This window comes from Canis lupus, chromosome 37 (assembly GCF_048164855.1).
Source record: "Canis lupus baileyi chromosome 37, mCanLup2.hap1, whole genome shotgun sequence".
Classification (NCBI taxonomy): domain Eukaryota; kingdom Metazoa; phylum Chordata; class Mammalia; order Carnivora; family Canidae; genus Canis; species Canis lupus.
Genome location: NC_132874.1, coordinates 9304173 through 9321814, shown reverse-complemented (window position 1 = coordinate 9321814; position 17642 = coordinate 9304173). Strand labels below are relative to the sequence as shown.

Sequence of the window (17642 nt, the reverse complement as noted above, 5' to 3'; positions counted from 1 at the left end):
ATGAAAGATACATAGACCATCACATTTTCTTTTTTTATACTTTAGAAGTTCACTTGGACCCCTACAGAACATGGTGTCCTGTCGCAGACTGTCAGACGGTGTGCCCTGTTGCATCAAGTGACCCCGGACAGCCTGTGCAGGTGGAGTGTCCGTCTTGTCACCTGAAGTTCTGCTCATGTTGCAAGGATGCTTGGCATGCAGAAGTTTCCTGTAGAGATAGTCAGCCTATTGTCCTGCCAACAGAGCACGGGTAAGAAAGGAAATGGTCTTTGGGATTATTCACTGATTTTCTCAGAAACCCCAAATATGTTGCTTGGAGGAGTTATCTTGTGATTGAATGTAGAGATTGGTTATTTCCCTGTGGAACTTCCCTGAGAAGTGTCTCAGAATTGGTGAGTTGTGAACAGAGAATAATGAGGAAAGCATTTCTAAGGGGATTTTAGTTATTTACCCCTGGAGAGTCTCCCAGATATGATGAAATAACTGTTTGCATAGATTTGGATTTCTCTTCAGGTGGAGAGGCGCATGGTCCACAGGTTTTCAGTAGGAAGTCATGGCTTTGTCCAGTTATTGGCATAGGAGTCATGACCACCTGCTATTGATTTACCTCATTCTTCCTGCTTGCAGAGTGATGAAGAAATAATTTTGTTACCTGACTATGCTGCATGCAAGCTTGTGAGGTGTGCCAGTCATGTCAGAGCACTGCAATAGAAACAGCAGCTCTTCAGGGCAGTGCAGTGCTAAATTCATAGGTCCTAGAGGAAAAAGGCTACATCTCTCAATACTTTGTGCTCTGCAAAGATGGTGCCAAGGTTCAGATTCAGTTACAATGAGAAGCAATTAAATCTGTACCTTTCAGTTCAGAGGGTTTTTCCAGCAGTAGAAGGGCCCAGTGTCAGAGACCTTTGTGATTGATCCCTTGCTTTGCTTGAGGCTCTGGCTGTTATGCACTGGCAAGAACAGAGATGCCAGTGTTCTAGTCCAGTTGGCTTACTCACCCCACAGCCACAGAGTGTGTAGGACCATTCTTCAGGAATAGTAACACTACCTGGCTATGATACTGTGCTCGAATCTTAGATCAAGCAAACCAAGAGAAAACTAGATGTAATGCACAGGGCAGGCACATCCCTTCTTAGCCAGTACCCTCTGCACTTTCACTGCCATGGCAGGAGGGTCTGCAGGTATCATAGGACGATGTAAAGATCCCAGAGGAGAGAGGACTTGGGTTCTGACATTGTCACTTGCTATCTCTGGGACCTCATGGGTGTCACTCAGCCTCTATGAGTCTGTTTCTCTATTTGGGAAAAAAAAAGAAAGTGGAGGGGAGAGAAGGAAAATAATAACTGTCTCACTGCTGTAATGTTATTGTGAATACCAGATCTGATCTTGGATCTGACCACACTTTATGGACTTGATGTCACTGGGTGCTGGTTTTGATGAACAGTAGCTAAAGGGCAGGCTGTGCTCTGGCTCCCCTAACCTTTCTCCTTCAGCGCGTTCTCATTATTGTCTATGCCCCTTAAGGCTGTGAGCCCTTCGGAGAAGATCTCTTTAATGATGCTGGGCATTTCTTTTTGAGTATTGATTACTGCCTCCCTCGACCACTTCCATTTGTTTTTCTGAACAGATCACTGGAAAGATTTATCTATGCCATGTCAGATCCTGAGCTAGTTTTTCTACTGTGCAGCAGACTTCTTGTGTTTTTTATTTAGACAGCGTATGCTCAGAGAATGAAATAATAATTTGGCAAAACGATGAATTAAGTCAGGTATGGCACATCCAATTAAATAATTCGCTCCAAGCCAAAGAGAAATAAATTAGAGTTCTTTTTTGTTGTGAGTTATCTGAAGGACTAATAATCTGTGTCCCTCCTCTTTTTACCCACACCCTCTTCTGTGGAAGTAAATTAAGCTCAGATAAGAGTTCACTACCTACCCATCAGGGGCCCTAGGAATTCAGTTGGTGACTAATTAATTACACTCAACCCACTCTTCCCCACCTCTGGTTAGTGTGTACATTCTTGTGGTTCTAGCTTTTAAATAAAACCCTGGCAGCAGTGGATCCCCACCCTATGATTTCTCATCCTTTCTGTTTCTAGGGCCCTCTTTGGGACAGACGCAGAAGCGCCCATTAAGCAATGCCCAGTTTGTCGGGTTTATATCGAACGCAACGAAGGCTGTGCTCAGATGATGTGCAAGAACTGCAAGCACACGTTTTGCTGGTACTGTCTCCAGAACCTGGATGTAAGTTCCACCCGGAAGTGTCTTCTCATGTGGTCTTTCTCTACACTGTATCTGTGCCACCACCAGGATCCTACAGGCTTTCCTTTTAAAATAGTGAGGAGCCTATGTTTGTCCTGCAAAAGAAGTTTATTTTTCTTAGTGATACTTTCTGAGCCTGCTTTCAATGTCTATAAAATGTCTCTTTGAGTACCTTAGCTGTGTCAGCACAGCTTTAAAGGCAAGCTCTTGTTTTAGGGACATTTTCTGCTTTGGGGACACTGTCTCCTTTTATTATATTACATAAGGAACTATCAGTATATTCATTTTATATTGCTGCTGTGTCAAAGTACCACAAATTTATTGTCTTTAGTTCTGTACTCTGGAAATCTGACGTGAGTGTCACTGGATTAAAATTAAGGTGTCCTCAGGGCTGCATTCTCTTCTGGATTCTAAGGGAGAATCCAATTCTTTGCTTTTTCCAGCTTCCAGAAGCTGCCTGCATTTGTTGGCTTGGGGCCCCTTTCTCTATCTTCAGAGCCAGCACATCACATCTCTCCAACCCATTCTTCCATTGTCACAGCTCCCTCTGACCACAGCTGGGAAAGCTTCTCAGTGCTTAAGGACCCTATGATTAGATTGGCCCCATCTGGATGATACAGTGATTAGGTTGACCATGTCTGGGTGATACAGTGATTAGATTGCTATGGTCTGGGTGATATAGGCCCTCCTCCCCCATCTCAAGCTCTTTCTTTAGTGACACTCCTAAAGTCCCTTTTGCCATGGAAGGCAACATGTTCTCCAATTCTAGGGGTTAGGCCACAGGCATCTGTAGAAGAGCCGTTATCCTGCCTATCATAATTTGGTTGTCCTCTTGTTTTTGAACTTAAAGAAAAAAGCCACTCAAATCAGTAGGATGTCTTAAATAACCACGCCTCATTTGTTGGCACGACAGTGGCTCCCTTCCCAGACAGAGGGATCTGTCCCGGTGAACCTTTCCCCTCACCATTCATGAAGCACGTCTTGCCCAGTTCAGGTGCAGTTCATTCAGTCCCGTGCCAAGGCTCATGGTGACCTCAGAGGTAAAAAATAGTGTGAAGGACTGATCAGCAGGTCTTAACTCCAATGCTTGTGTTTATTCTAACACACGTGTGCTGTCACAGAGAGGAATAGATAACTCCCTGTTGTGGCAATCTGGACTATTGAAATATGTCCACATCAAGGGTAAGCCCTCCATCATGGTGAGGTGGACATTCTTTTCTCATTTTCTCTCATTTCTTTTTAAAAGATTTATTTATTAGAGAGAGAGAGTGCGTGCACATATGTGCTCCTGTGCACAGGTAGGGAAAGTAAGAGAGGAGAGAGAGAGAATCTCAAGGAGACTCCACACAGAGCTGAGAGCTCAGTGCAGGGCTCAGATCTCATGGCACTGAGCTCACAACCTGAGCTGAAATCAAGAGTCAAATGCCCAACCAACTGTGCCACCCAGCACCCCACGCAACTTGTCATTTCAATCGCCTAGTTCATTGCAACTTGATAAGCAGTTGTGGTGTTTTAGTATCACACACTCCATGAGTCTGTGTGCAGTTAATACGGGGCGTGTGCTGCCACCACCTGCGTGATTTGTAGCTGAAAATGAGGTAAGTTGTTTCAGATGACATCTGTGAATAAGAATTTTAATCAGCCTGATCTCAGTGTTTCAAGCAGAGGTATAAATTGTGGGAAAGAAAACTGACATTTTAGACATTTCAAAAGCTCAGCAGCTCAGGTCAAAAGAAAGGTTTTTGTTTTTTTTTTTGAATTGTATTTCTCATAACCTCTTGAATTACAATTCTGTGTGATATTAGACCAATCATGATTCCAAACGTGTGATACCCTGGGTGTGGTTTTACTGATTGCATACCCCTCATGTTTTACAAAGGAAAAGATTCTTTTCTGTTTGCCTTCAGGTTTAACCAGAATATTAATTGGGTTCATACCCACAAGGAGGCTGAGCCCATGAGGTTCTTTTTAAGAGGCAAGGATGTAAGGGAATAAAGATGTGTGCCCAAATCTCTCCATCCTTTGGCTGAAATATGTTTGGGGTATGCTGTTGCAAAGAACACGTTGTTCTGTTTCTTGGACTGTTCTGGGGCTCGAGTTGAAATGGTACAGATGTTAGAAGGCTGGATACACAGACTTCTAATATTGAAGCATCTTTTTCTGGTCATTGTGTTTTGAGATCTCATCTTCTTGGTTTTAGCCAGGGGTACTGGCTTGTTGGTAATGACGTTTTTTTCTTGACAAGTGCTCTGTGTCAGCTGGCGGTGTTGATCTTTGTTTATAGGAAAGTTTCAGAGCATGGGTCTGGGAGCAGGATGCTTGCCCAAGAGCCAAGCCTGAGACAGGCGACCAAACCTAAGTGATTTTTTTAGTTTTGCTGAGGTGTCGAGTTGGGTCCTCATTCTTGGTGTTTCAGAGGATGAAATGTTCTTAATCTTCTGCTTTGGGGACCTCATAGACTTGTACCCTTCAATTGTCTCTCCTCTCTCCTAGGATTTCATGTTGCAGTAACGTCTCTGTGTATTCAGTAGTATCGCATTTAGAAATGAGTCACACTATTCTCAAGCCTACATTTCTCCCTTATCCCATTCTCTCTCTCTCTCCTCTTAGAAGCCAAGCCTCAAAACAGCATCATCACCTCTTGTTGACACTTTCTTACCTCCAGTCTTTAAATACACTCAGCTTGCCACATCATCACAGTCTTGATTGTGTTTCTCCAAGGCTTTGAGTGACATCCTTTGAGTAAAATCCAATGGATATTTGTCCTCCTCTTACCTAGATTCTCTGCTGCCTTTGACATCTTGACCGGCTCTGTTTCAGTGATGACATCTCTTCTGGTTTCCCTTCTACCTTGCTGGCCACCTCTCAGTTTCCTTCCCAGGTGCCTCTTCGACCCATCCTTTTTCTTTATTTACTGTTTTTTAGAGTAAGAGAGCAAAAGGGGGGGAGGGCAGGGGGAGAGGGAGAGAATCTTAAGCAGGCTCTGTGCAGAGTGTGGCACTCTATCTCATGACCCTTGAGATCATGACCTGAGTCGAAATCAGGAGTTGGATGCTTTACCCTACTGAGCTTCCCCAGGCTCCTCCTCCTTCACCCATTCTTACGTGTTTTATGTTCACCGTCCCCTTTGCCGGTCTATTCTCTCTCCCTGGGTGATGTCATCTCCTGCGGTTTTTCTCCACCCTATATACATGATTCCCAAGTCTTTTCCCCCAAATTCTCACCTGTGTAATCAGCTGCCTTTTGTAATCAGTACTGCTTGGATGTCTCAAGTTCGTATTGAAAGTGTGGCCATCATTTTCCCAGCAAAGTTCATCTCTCAGTTGTCATTTCTCTCAACCAGGTTCCTGCCTCTGCCCAGTGGTTTTCCCCTCATCTGCGATTACTTCTCCTCCTCCTCCCATCGTTCGTTACCTTCTTAGGACCCCATGTCTCCCCACGTCTGTGTTTCCCAGCTCAGCTGCTAGTGTTTTTTTTCTCACGTGTTTCTTGCAGCAGCCTGCTGGCTGTGTCACTCCTAGTCTTTGTTCCATGGCCCACCTGGGCTAGAGCCGCCTTTCAAAGATGAGTGCTCAGGACACTCATCCTTTCTAGACTCAGTCAGGAGTCTTGATGGTTATGATCTGTTTTCACTCAGTGATTTGTAAACGTACTGAGGTACATTCTAAGATCGTGGCCTTGAAATTCGTATTCCCTGAAAGAGCTTCTGCTTCCACCAAGGTGATCCAATGTGGTTAGCATTTATTTCTCACTTCAAAACAGCGTTCTCACCGAAACTTCTGTCTTTGTTTTTCAGAATGACATTTTCCTCAGACATTATGACAAAGGGCCATGTAGGAATAAGCTGGGCCACTCGAGAGCCTCAGTGATGTGGAACCGAACACAGGTACCCTGCCCTTGAAGGGAGTGTGAGATACACTGACTTGGGATGGCTCACAAGGCCCACCTGTTCCTTCTTCCCACCCTGTTCTCTACTTACACATCCCAGCCTAGGAGCTTCTGGGGAGTTCTGGGGGCAGGGCCAGGGAATAGTAATGAAGCAACTGCCGAAAGTTAGTTCATGAGCATGATACCCCTGGGGATCATGGGGCAGGGGCAGGGCCCCAGAGCAGCCAAGTAATTAACAGTGACCTGCAGAATGAAGGCAGATATTCTTTCCTCTTGAAAAACACAGTAGAATCACTTTCCTAAAGCCCCATAAGTCGTATTTCCTATAAAAGGCAGTGCTCTAAAATCCTATGAGCCCTGCTGGGGCTTAGATCCCTCTGTACATGCCATTGTGTGTTTCTGTGGCAGGTTCAAAGGGAGTCCTGGTTTATTTTTAATAGTGTTTCATATTTATTAAAGACTACGTTCCTTTTAAGGGCGTCAGTGTTAATAGCCTAGTAATCGTTATTAGCATCCCTACGAGACTGTCAAGGAGACCGGGTAGAGAGAGAGCCAACAGCAACAATTCGGGATTACACGGAGCTTGTGCCAGAGCTCAAATTAGCGTCCAGTTTGTTCCTCTCACCTCCAATCTAGTCCTCGCTGTCTCCTGGGTTTAAATCCAGTTCAGATCATTGCTGGGCATTGGCCAAAAGTTCCTATAATTGGAACTGTTTTATGTGCCTGCGGTGGTGTCTTCGTTCAGGGTACTAGAATAAATTACCATAAACCGAGTGGCTTGAAAATTAGAAACATATTTCCCCTGGTTCTGGAGACTAGAAGGTGTCAGTGTGGTTTGGGTTGTGGCAAGGACCGTTTTCCTGGTCTGTAGATGGCTGCCTTCTCACTGTGTCCTCACATGGTACTGGACTCGGGGACAGGAAGCAAGCTTTCTGAGGTCTATTTTTAAAAGGGAGAGCACTAATCCCATCATAAGGGCTGCACCTTCATGTCTTCATTACCTCCCACAGGCCTTCTTTCCAAGTACCATTGTACTGGACATTAGGATTTCAATATATGAATCTTTGTGTGTTGGGTGGGGGGCGGATAAAACATTCAATCTGCAGCAGGTGCTATAGTATCCATATAGGAAGATTTAACTGCTCAAGTAGGCTTTTCTTCTAAATTTCCAGGTGGTGGGGATTCTGGTGGGATTGGGCATCATTGCCTTGGTGACTTCACCCTTGCTGCTCCTGGCTTCCCCGTGTATAATCTGTTGTGTCTGCAAGTCCTGTCGGGGCAAGAAGAAGACGCATGATCCATCTACAACCTAAAGGACTCCACTCATGTCCATGTGCCACAGACATCTAGGGTTATAAAGAGAAGCACAGTGATCAAGCCCCCACTTAGTGAACTTGCATCCTCCTTGCCAAACTTTGAAAGTGCCTCTGTGTCCAGACTTTGAACTCACCTGCCTGCCTGCCTGCCTGCCTGCCTGCCTTTGGCATCAGAAAAGGCCATGGCCTGGTGGGTGTGTTCCTGTGTAAAGACAACTGAGTTCTGCCTTCTAGGCTGTGTCCACGGAGCATGTCGGGAAGCTTTGAGGTTGCTGAGAAGGGACTAACCCATCGTCATTTTATCCTCCGGAGGATCCCACTAGACTGTTCCAACTTCCAGCCGCATCCAGGGAGCCTGAGTGAACGTTCAGTAGAATTAATGTATTGTCATAATTGGCAACACGCATCGTAACTGAGCAGCCAGAGTCTGGTCTGTGTTGATTTGACCATCACAGGGGAGAAACCCACCCCACCCCTGTAGGAGGGAAAGGATAATACCCTTTAAGGGAAAATTGTCCTAATTGCCACACAGCAGGCTGCGGATCTTAGGGAGTGGATATGTCGGTGCTGCCTCTGCAGGCTACTGGGTGTGCTGTTCCCGGCATTCCTACGGTGACTTGGCAGGAACACAATAGGTTTCTCCATGTATGATCTCAGCTTCAAGCAGGAGAAACTGCTGTGCACAGGAAGTTATCCCTTCCCAGTGTGAAAGGGTTGCAGCCTGTAAAACAATGTGGCCTGATTGAGTGGCTCTCCTTAGGCAAGAGCAACTTTGATAACGTGATAAACTCTCCTCCCACAGCCAGTAGCTGTGGTCTACAGGATTATTTTATGTGAAATACGGGTCGAGTGGCAGAGGTTAAAAACCTTCATCATAGGTACCAGAGCCCTTTCCTGAGCTCTGTGTTCATGCACCCAGCACATTGAGAATTGGACCTAAAAGTACACACCACGAGTGAGTATCAGAGTCCATGTGTACACCAAGAATCTGTGTAACTTGCTGCCTACCTAGAATTTCCATCCATTGGGCATGCTTGAGTATATCCAGTGGTACACACAAAATAAATGTTTCCTCAAAGCCATTCTGTGTTTCCTTCTGGGACTAATATGGTTTATTATAAATCAACCTAAAGGGTTGTTTGCATATTATATATGTGAATTTTGGTTGCAAGTTCATAACTTACCCAAAGGTCTACACTCATAATCATAACTCTTTGAAAACAATACCTAATACAATGTCATGCCATCTCTGTCTGTAAAAACACTGATAATCAAGTTATTTACATATTTTGAGACATAACTCAGAGCAGCTCTCTTTTCAGCAAAGGTTTGTATTGCTCTTTCAGAAAAGGTTTGTATTGCTCTTTCACCATTGGTCAGGGCAATCCAAATACTTCCTGTGTGTACAAAGCACTGATAACACAACAAAAAATGTAAGAGATAAAACGTAAATGCTTTATCATAGATGCTTTGGGTTGGTATTGCCTTATTGCGACCTTATGTTTCCCATATCCATCGGTCAGATTTTGAATAAACGGGTTTTGAAAAGACAGTAACTTTTTCTCCAATGACAGGATTACATAATTGCCATTAGCAACGTAGCCTGGTGCTTCAGGAGACCACGTAGAATGCTCATAGAGCGCTCTCCTTGAAACTAGCAACACTGCATCAGGGACTGTCCGAACCCATCATCTTTTCCCGAGGTAACTAGGTAACTAGGTTATGAAATTGCTGCTATCCTGGATCTATTATTAAAGAATGATGCTTTGCCGATGTAACGGAATGTATCCTAAGTGGGGATGTGTATACTTAAGGAACTTTGGTTCACACGTACATAATGATATCTGATATATGTATAGTACATCTCTTGGTCGTGTACATTTTTATTTACCATTTGTATAGAACTTAGATGAGAACTCTGGGAAAACTTTTGAATGGCAACCAACCAAAAACATTTTTAATCATGTTTTGGAAATTTCTCAATCTTAAGTGTCTTTATTTTCCTTTGAAACTCTAAACACTTCAGAACAAGAATACCCTCTTCTATCGATGTATTTCATATTAGTATAAATAGAAGTTGTACATAAGTTTGAATAAGTTGCTTTGTCTTAACACTGCCTCAGTATAGCAAAGGGCATTTATAACTGCTCAGGGGATCGCAGGGATTCAGCTGAAATTGAATTTTTCTATCAAGAATGTCTGTTGTGGCAATGTACTCTGGCAAGAGTGAACTCTCTGACCTTGATTCTGCAAAGAATCTTTGAACAGGGGCTGATTTCGAATAACCTGACATCCTGTGTTATCAGAGGCGGAGGTCCTAAATTTAGAGTTAAAGGTAGAGAAAGACATCCATACTGTTTCCTTGGCAAAACTGAAGGAACTTGTCTTCTCATAAAGGTACTGTAACAGAATCAGTTACTTATTTGTAGAGGATAGGGAATAGGGTGTTGATTGTGAAGCAGACTTTAAACAACTGGATTTAAGTTTTTAAATGTTGAAAAGTGCCTGGAAAATCGTAACTTCTTCCTTCTGTAGCACATGAATTGGCCTGTGTAAGATTGTCAGCATCAACAGGAACAGGTTAGTGGGTCTAACCTATATGTCTCTGGTCCATCAAAGGACAAGATGTAAGCTGAGGTAGAAACTTTGTTTACAAAGGAGATAGCCGACAACTTGGGTAATAGAGATTGATGTTTTCCTTTGAGATAATTGGCCAGGGAGAGAGTTCAACCTGTCTCCTTCCTCTGTATGTCAGCCTTATCTTCTCCTAGTGATCCTTTTTCTGTCCTAGGAAGTAATATGGTTCTACATGATGATGTTTGGATGTCATGGCAAAAATCTTTGTTCTTGGAGCATATAGTCTATTTGAAATAGAAATCGAAACTCCTTCACTAGATTGTAATCTGGATGTAATACCCCACCCCACCCCCGTTTCCCACCCCTCATCCAGAAACACTAGAAGATATAAGGGCACAACAGCTAGCTGCTGACCCTCCTGGGAATTTTTTTTCTTGTTATGGGGTAGGGAGGCAAAGGGGAAAGGCCTGTGGAAGCCGATCATAGAATCGTGTGCATTCTGTTTGTTCACGCAATGGGTGTTTGCTCTGGACTTGAAATCTCTATTTTGATAAAGAAGCCTTTGAAAAACAAAGAATTCACAGTGTGGATTTTCATATATCCTTCATCATGAAAACTTTACCTATCTAGATTTGAAAATCTACATGTTTATGTGAATGTAAATCACTGTTTCTTGGAACCCCAAATTGTCTCCTAAAAACTATTCAGAATCTAAATATGTGTTATTTAACCCTTCTCTACACAGTGCTTGACTTTCTGTTCATGAATGGATGCCTTTATGTATATAGAACCGTGTATATATGTGTCACTCTGAAGACAATTTCTTAATGCCTTAGATGAATGACATTTTATAAAGCTGTCAAATGATATCTGTAGGCTGTTACATCTCATGTTGATTCAAGATCCAGAAAGTTTTGTTATGTATTTAAGAAATTGCTGTTGTATTGTATTTTTTTTTCTGATTATTTGAGAGGGAAATAGCTGTTTTAGTCTCTGTAGCCCCAATAAATGCAGAGGAGGAAAGCAAGTGTGGCAAACCTTTGTTGTGCTACATGTTTCTAGACATGTTCAATTTTATCCTCCAGGAACCACCCAAACACTAGTAATTCCTAGGTTCAGAATTTACAGAAAGCACCCAAATCTGTGATACCAATTTATGCAAATAACTCTTGCTATCTTGTTTCTTGAAAAAAAATGAGAGGAAGTATAATGCCTTCACTTGTTGCAGGCATTTGTGTTGTGTGTACGATATTCCACACGGTCAGCGCACAGGCATTGGTCCTTATCCAGAGAAGTAACCAATAACTGAGGTCTTTGATCATTCTAATAAAAAATGCTGCTGCCAGGCATCAAAGCCATTAGTTCTCTAAAATGAGGGTTGGACTACGTGCTGTCTATGGCCAGTTCTAACCTTCCACAAGTCTGTTGGAGGAATGTTAATTTCCTGGTTAAGAAAGTTAAGGGAATTACATGAGCGTTAAGGTCATTTCCATTTGATTAGTATTCAAGGCAGGACTCACCAAAGGTTGAATGCCTTGTAAGTTGGTTACCAACTAGAACTTGTGTTTCTGCAAAACTGAAAGCTCACATTCCTATCTTCTTGTGTTGGTTCCTCTTCATTGACCATTATCTGGCTGCAGTAGGATACTGATGACAAAGACTTAGGATTGACCTTCCGATTCAAATTCCGTAGTCTCATCACTCAGTTTTGAGGAAATCAATAAGATCATATTAAAAGATTTTTTGGGTATGGCTTCTTAATTTGCTTAATCATTTCCTAGAATGTCAACATTATTTCATTTTTTAAGTGTCATTGTTTGCTAAGCTTGAGTTTGCATCCCCGAAGAATTATTGAGTGAACCATTTTATACAGCAGTGATTTTAATCAGTGCCCAACTGGCAAACTCCTTGCCATGTAAATCATGAGCCTAGTGAATCTGAAGAATTATAATCAGGTTTCTCTGAAATTCAATTATTTTCATTTGTTAGATAATGTATGTTTTGACCCTAAAGATAGTATCCCGCTCCATGTTATGAGAAAGAAATGAACTTCATCAAATAATTCAATAGCAGTTACAATGTTTGACATATATTTTTACATATGTTTTTTTTTTTTTTACATATGTTTTTTAAAGAACTTTTGAGAACAATCATATGAGATAAATGGAGTAGATATTATGTCTATTTCATAGAGAAAGCAGTGGTTTTATGTTCCTGTCTTGCCAAGGGTGACACGACTGATGAGTGGCAGCCAGAAAAAAGAATATGAGACTCCTTCAGAATACTTTCACGCTTTCATTAGTTAGGAATTCTGATCCTGCCTCAGTCCTGTATCTGTGAGTTCCCAGAGCATGAACTCCCCTCTCAATGATCTGCATCGGTGGAGGCATATGTAAGAATAATTTGTTATTTCAAATGATCATTTAGAGTCTGTGTTTTGATGTGACTGGGGCAGATGGCCTCCCCTGAGGTCAATCCCAGTCACTCTCTGGTTGTGGAGGAGGAGAAGAAATCACTCCGTGGTGTGTGTCTTCCAAACAATGGAACTAGAATTACAGGTGGGTCCATGTCCTTATTTCAGATGCCAACACATTTGTCTCTTCTCCACAATATAAAGTATATTCTCACAGGTTCCTTTAATGTTTACAGTCAACCCTCAGAGCAATTGTTAAATCCAAATCTTTTCCTTTTAACACAACCAGCTTGTGTATATGTGGCCAATCTTTAAATCAGTCCTTCGATTGGCAGTTTCAAAAGCAAGAAATGGGGCACTAAATAATGAATTTATTGAATGAATTCCTAACGTGTTTAAAGAAGTTGTGCTTTGAATTCCATGTTCTGCCTCTATGTTTTTCAATTTTATCAATACAATTTTATCAGTTTCCCCCCCTTTTTTTTATATGTTGAAACTGAATTCAGACTTTAGATGAGAATGAAGTCTGATGTTCACCATTTGTAGTTCCTTAATGATCTAGTGTGATCGAAGGAACATATCTTCTTTTTGGAGGAATGGGTGGGTGGTTAACATTAATGCTATTGAATGCCTCCAAATAAAATGAACGTGAAATTTTTCTCGAGTTGTAAGACTTCTGATTATTGATCAGTCTGGACTTAATTTTTGAAGCCAAGCTCGTTTGTTTAACCAAAAGCAAACAAGTCCAGAAATCCACACACTGCCCTCCGTGATGTGTCCCGAATTCAAGCCTGGCCCTGGGACTTTGGCACTGCGAGGGCACGTGAACAGAATGTCGAGAGAGGGTTGGCAAATCTGATGTCACCATTGGCACAGAACAAGCAGGCAGTGTCCTCTGTTCTCCCTGCCACTCCCCTCCCCCCATGAGTCCAGATGGTGTAGGATCAGGGGACCTCACCCAGCTAGCTGTAAGATGACTGCAGTTCCAGGTGTCACTTTGCTCTTGATTGGTGGTGTGGTCTAGGTCCAACCGCTTATCCACAATGTCATTTCATCGTCCTGGCTCAGGCCAGATAAGATCACAAGTGTCAGAAGGACATTGCTTTTTAGGAGGTGCGAGGAAGGGAACCATTGCGCTGTGTGTGCTGTGGCTGTGTGGGTGGCAAGTTTTCAGCCAGACACTGTTCCCAAAGGAGAAGATGGGGCTAATACATTTCAAGCCTGTGAATGTGGATCGAGGGAGGAATGACCTCTCCAGATAATATCTTTCTAGGTTTAAAAAAATTCCTTTTTGTTGCTTTTCCATAAAAAAATATTTTGCAGACAAATATTTATCTAATTGTATGCTCCATGAAAATGGGAGCTATGTGGAGAGAAAAGGCAAAATTCATATCAACACAGTGATTTTGGTGGTGGGGGGAGTTTGCTGTAAAAACTTGCATTTACACAATGTCATGTATGCAAAGTACTTTAAACACAGTCTCTTTTGCTCTTCATAATACTCCAGCAAGTAGTAGTATTATGTCCCCCTACCCCCAATGACAGAGGAGAGGTGAGATTCAGGGGCTAGATAACATGGCACAAGGTCACACGATGGGTTAGTGGCAAAGCTAGAAACATCTTTCACGAGCCAGCACAGGACCTCTTAGCATTATTTTAATTTTTTTTTCAGTGTCTTGAAACAATGCATTTATTAACCTCAGTGTCTGTACATCAGAAATTTGGCATGATGTAGCTGAGCTCTCTGCTCGGCATCTCTCTGGCTTAAGATCAAGGTATTTTTATTTTTAAAGGTTTATTTATTTAACAGAGAGTGTGTGTGCACAATCGGGGAGTGGCAGGCAGGGGGAGAGGGAGAAGCAGACCCCCCCACTGAGCAGGGAGCCCAAAGCGGGGTTTGATCCCAGGACCCTGAGATCAGGACCGGAGCCTCAGGCAGATGCTGACCCTCAAGATCAACGTATTGACTAGGTGTTGTCATTTGGGGCTCAGAGTTCTTTTCCAAGCTCGCTGATTCCAAGCAGAATTCAATTCTTTCTCGTGCCTTCCTTGTGGTCCTGTGTATCTACAAGCCGCGTTGAGTTGTCAAAGTTCGGAAATAGCAGAAGACCAATGAATCACCCAAATAATGATTAGTAAAAGTTTATTGAGCACACACCAAAAAGACAATTTGTGAACAAGGAGCACTCACTGAGCCAAAATATGGAATGAATCTCCATGTTAGTTTTTATAAACCAGCTTAGATGGTGAGAAAACAGTGTCTATCCTTCACAGAGATTGGTTAGAATATTAAAATTCCCTTAAATGATAATGTATTTGTCAGTGGTCACCTCATATCAACCTTAGGAGGTAGTTTCAAGTGTTGCATATGATTTTCAGACATATAAGCAAGAAATGACCCAGGTCAAGTTAGTCTTGCAAAATAAGCTAAATTAAGCTTTGTTTGTATGACTCAACTGGTTTTAAACTGCAATTCAGGGAATTTTTCAAGACTGGTTTCTATTTATTTTTATTTTTTAAATCCTCCCCCCCCTCCCATTTTGGTCATTCTCTCAGTAGGCTGAGAGTACTACCAACAGTATGATGTTACTCTGTTAACAACCGTTGATGTTGTCAGGCTGAAGAATCCACACATTTGATGTTTTTGTGCAGTTGCATCATCAGGCCAAGATGTAGTCAACATCTTCATCACTTCTGTGGTCATTGTTGATTTCATCCAGTTGTCTGATCCTGACGGATACCATTTGGTGTGTGAGTGGCTGCTGACGGATGTTTAAAGCCCTAGAGAATACAGAACAGACTGGAGAAGTTGATATGATCACTATAAAAAGAATAATAGTCAAGGATTGAAAAGTTTTCTTGAGCAGAGGTTCGTAGGAGCCAAGCTTTGGCCAATTAAATAATTCAAATGGGTTATAATTTTTGAACTTAACTCCCATAGGCACAACGCGATGTATTAGCAGTCACATGTCCTCATGATTACTTAGGACAGGATGAACATGAGGATGTTTTGTTTTAAGAGGTGGTACTGCAGGTGGGCTTCCACCTAAATGAGGCTTCTATATGATGTGAGCAACCAGGTAATTTAATGAGAGCCATTTCTATGGTAATAAAAGGCAAACCAAGGTTAATAGTTCAAGCAGATTATAAAACTGGTTCCTGAGTTCAGAGGGCAACCTATTGAGAGGACTTCTGGACGTTGGATTGTAAGCATCTTCAGATGGAGCAGGGGCAGACAGTGGTGATCTGTCTGATTTTCAGGTGTGCAATGTGAATGTTTTGGATGATTTTTCTGAGTGGCCACATTGCAACAGGCATGAAGATTGTCCCCACCCATGAGCTGTCTCTAAAGTTTTTATCAAGTAGCCCAGCTTTAGTGTCCATGGTTTCTGGAAAGGGCAGTTTTAATTCCATAGCAATTACAAAACAAAGGAGTGGGAGAAAACTGGAAATGTTAGCTCTTGGAGAGCTCTAGCCAAATGTTGGGAGAAACTAGGAAAATTCAGAGTTCAGCCCAGTTTATAGGTAGAACATAAAACCTCAAAGACAATGAGCCACTCCAAATCTGATATCCATAAATATCAGATAACTTTTCTCTATAAATCATCTTAATTTTCATCAAAGATAACCACAGTAAGTCTTATCTGTCGGAAAATTAAGTCTAGTTTCAATAAACTTGTCCTGATTATTTATATAACCGCAGTAAGCATAGTGATTGACCACATAGGCTCTTTTAAACCTGCTTTGCTGGAGCTTTTCATAAGGAATCCTCAGACTGGACTTTCAAGTCTCTGGAGGCTAGGAAGCCGAGCCAAGGCCTTGTTCAAGGAAAACAGATTCTTACTGAACTTATGCAAGCACATATAATGTCATGAAAGTAAGAACATTTTATAAGAGTTTCTGAATGCTGGAGGGATCAAGTAGGGAGAAGGACGTAAACGTTTCAAGCTTTGTTGCAAAGATACACTCTACCAAATTGCTGTAAATTACAGAGAGCTTAAAAGAGGAAAGGGGTCCTTTAAATCTTGAAAACAAAATGCTAAAGAACTAGCAGTGTTTTAAATGAAATCCTAAAAAGTTATAACCATTGGGGTGCCTGGGTGGCTCAGGGGTTGAGTGTCTGCCTTTGGCTCAGGGTGTGATCCTGGGATCGAGTCCCACATCAGGCTCCCCACAGGGAGCCTACTTCTCCCTCTGCCTGTGTCTCTGACTCTCTCTGTCTCTCATGAATAAATAAATAAAATCTTTTAAAAAATGTTAGAACCATCTTCATCAGGTCATTCAGTCCCTCGTAATGATTCCTGCTTTGCTCCTTAGGTTAGCAGCTTTATGAATCAATCAGTTTTCCATCAGAGTTTTAGAAATTCTTTCTTTTTTTAAAAAAGATTTTATTTATTCATTCATGAAAGACACACATACACACACAGAGAGAGGCAGACACACAGGCAGAAGGAGAAGCAGGCTCCATGCAGGCAGCCCGAAATGGGACTCGATCCCGGGACTCCAGGATCATGCCCTAGGCCAAAGGCAGGCGCCAAACCACTGAGCCACCCAGGGATCCCCCGAGTTTTAGAAATTCTTACCCAGTTTGGTGTCGTGATCCTCAAGTTCTCAGAAACCTACATTAGAGAGTACTTGTCAGGGTTTTTTCCATGAATCTCTTTGAAGATGGAGTATTTCTGTTCATAGTTCAATGTAAATGCTCTCAGAGAAGAATCAAGATGAAAGCAATAGCTGTCTGTAAATGGCCAAAGACTTAAAAGTGGCCATGGTTAAAGATCTGATGAGAATTCATTATAATGCAATTGACAAGGGAATGTGGTTATTTCTGTGCCATACTTTTTAAAATTATAACTGATATCATTATACTAAGACCTATGAGATTTTAGGAATTTCATACAAATATCCCCTATAGAAAGTTTAGCATCACCTCTTATTTATTTATTTTCCATCAAATTTAACATGTACAAAAAGTTACATAGCTGTAAAAAATATGAACTCTTTTTTTTAAATATTAACTCTTTTAATAGAGAAGACTCAGTTTTCTTAAATAACGAAAGACCCGACAAAGACAAAACACAGAATCTCAGTTTTCAAGGCAGATCACATTAAAGATAAAGAAAAAACTTTGCTTACAATTTCTTATTAAAAGCAGATCAATAATCTAACAGAAAACCAAATTCAAAT

General features: G+C 41.9%; 1 protein-coding gene across 3 annotated transcripts in view; it reads left to right on the top strand.

The window, feature by feature from the left end:
• RNF144B (ring finger protein 144B) overlaps nucleotides 1-11069 on the top strand; it is a 169027-nt gene extending 157958 nt beyond the window's left edge. For all 3 annotated transcript variants that reach the window (XM_072814029.1, XM_072814028.1, XM_072814030.1), the window contains exons 5-8: nucleotides 46-250; nucleotides 2099-2243; nucleotides 6058-6147; nucleotides 7322-11069. In XM_072814029.1, coding sequence (XP_072670130.1) covers nucleotides 46-250; nucleotides 2099-2243; nucleotides 6058-6147; nucleotides 7322-7462 — 581 coding nt within the window. In that variant the 3' untranslated portion in view covers nucleotides 7463-11069. The remainder of the gene's footprint in view (nucleotides 1-45; nucleotides 251-2098; nucleotides 2244-6057; nucleotides 6148-7321) is intronic.
• Nucleotides 11070-17642: the final 6573 nt, after the last annotated feature.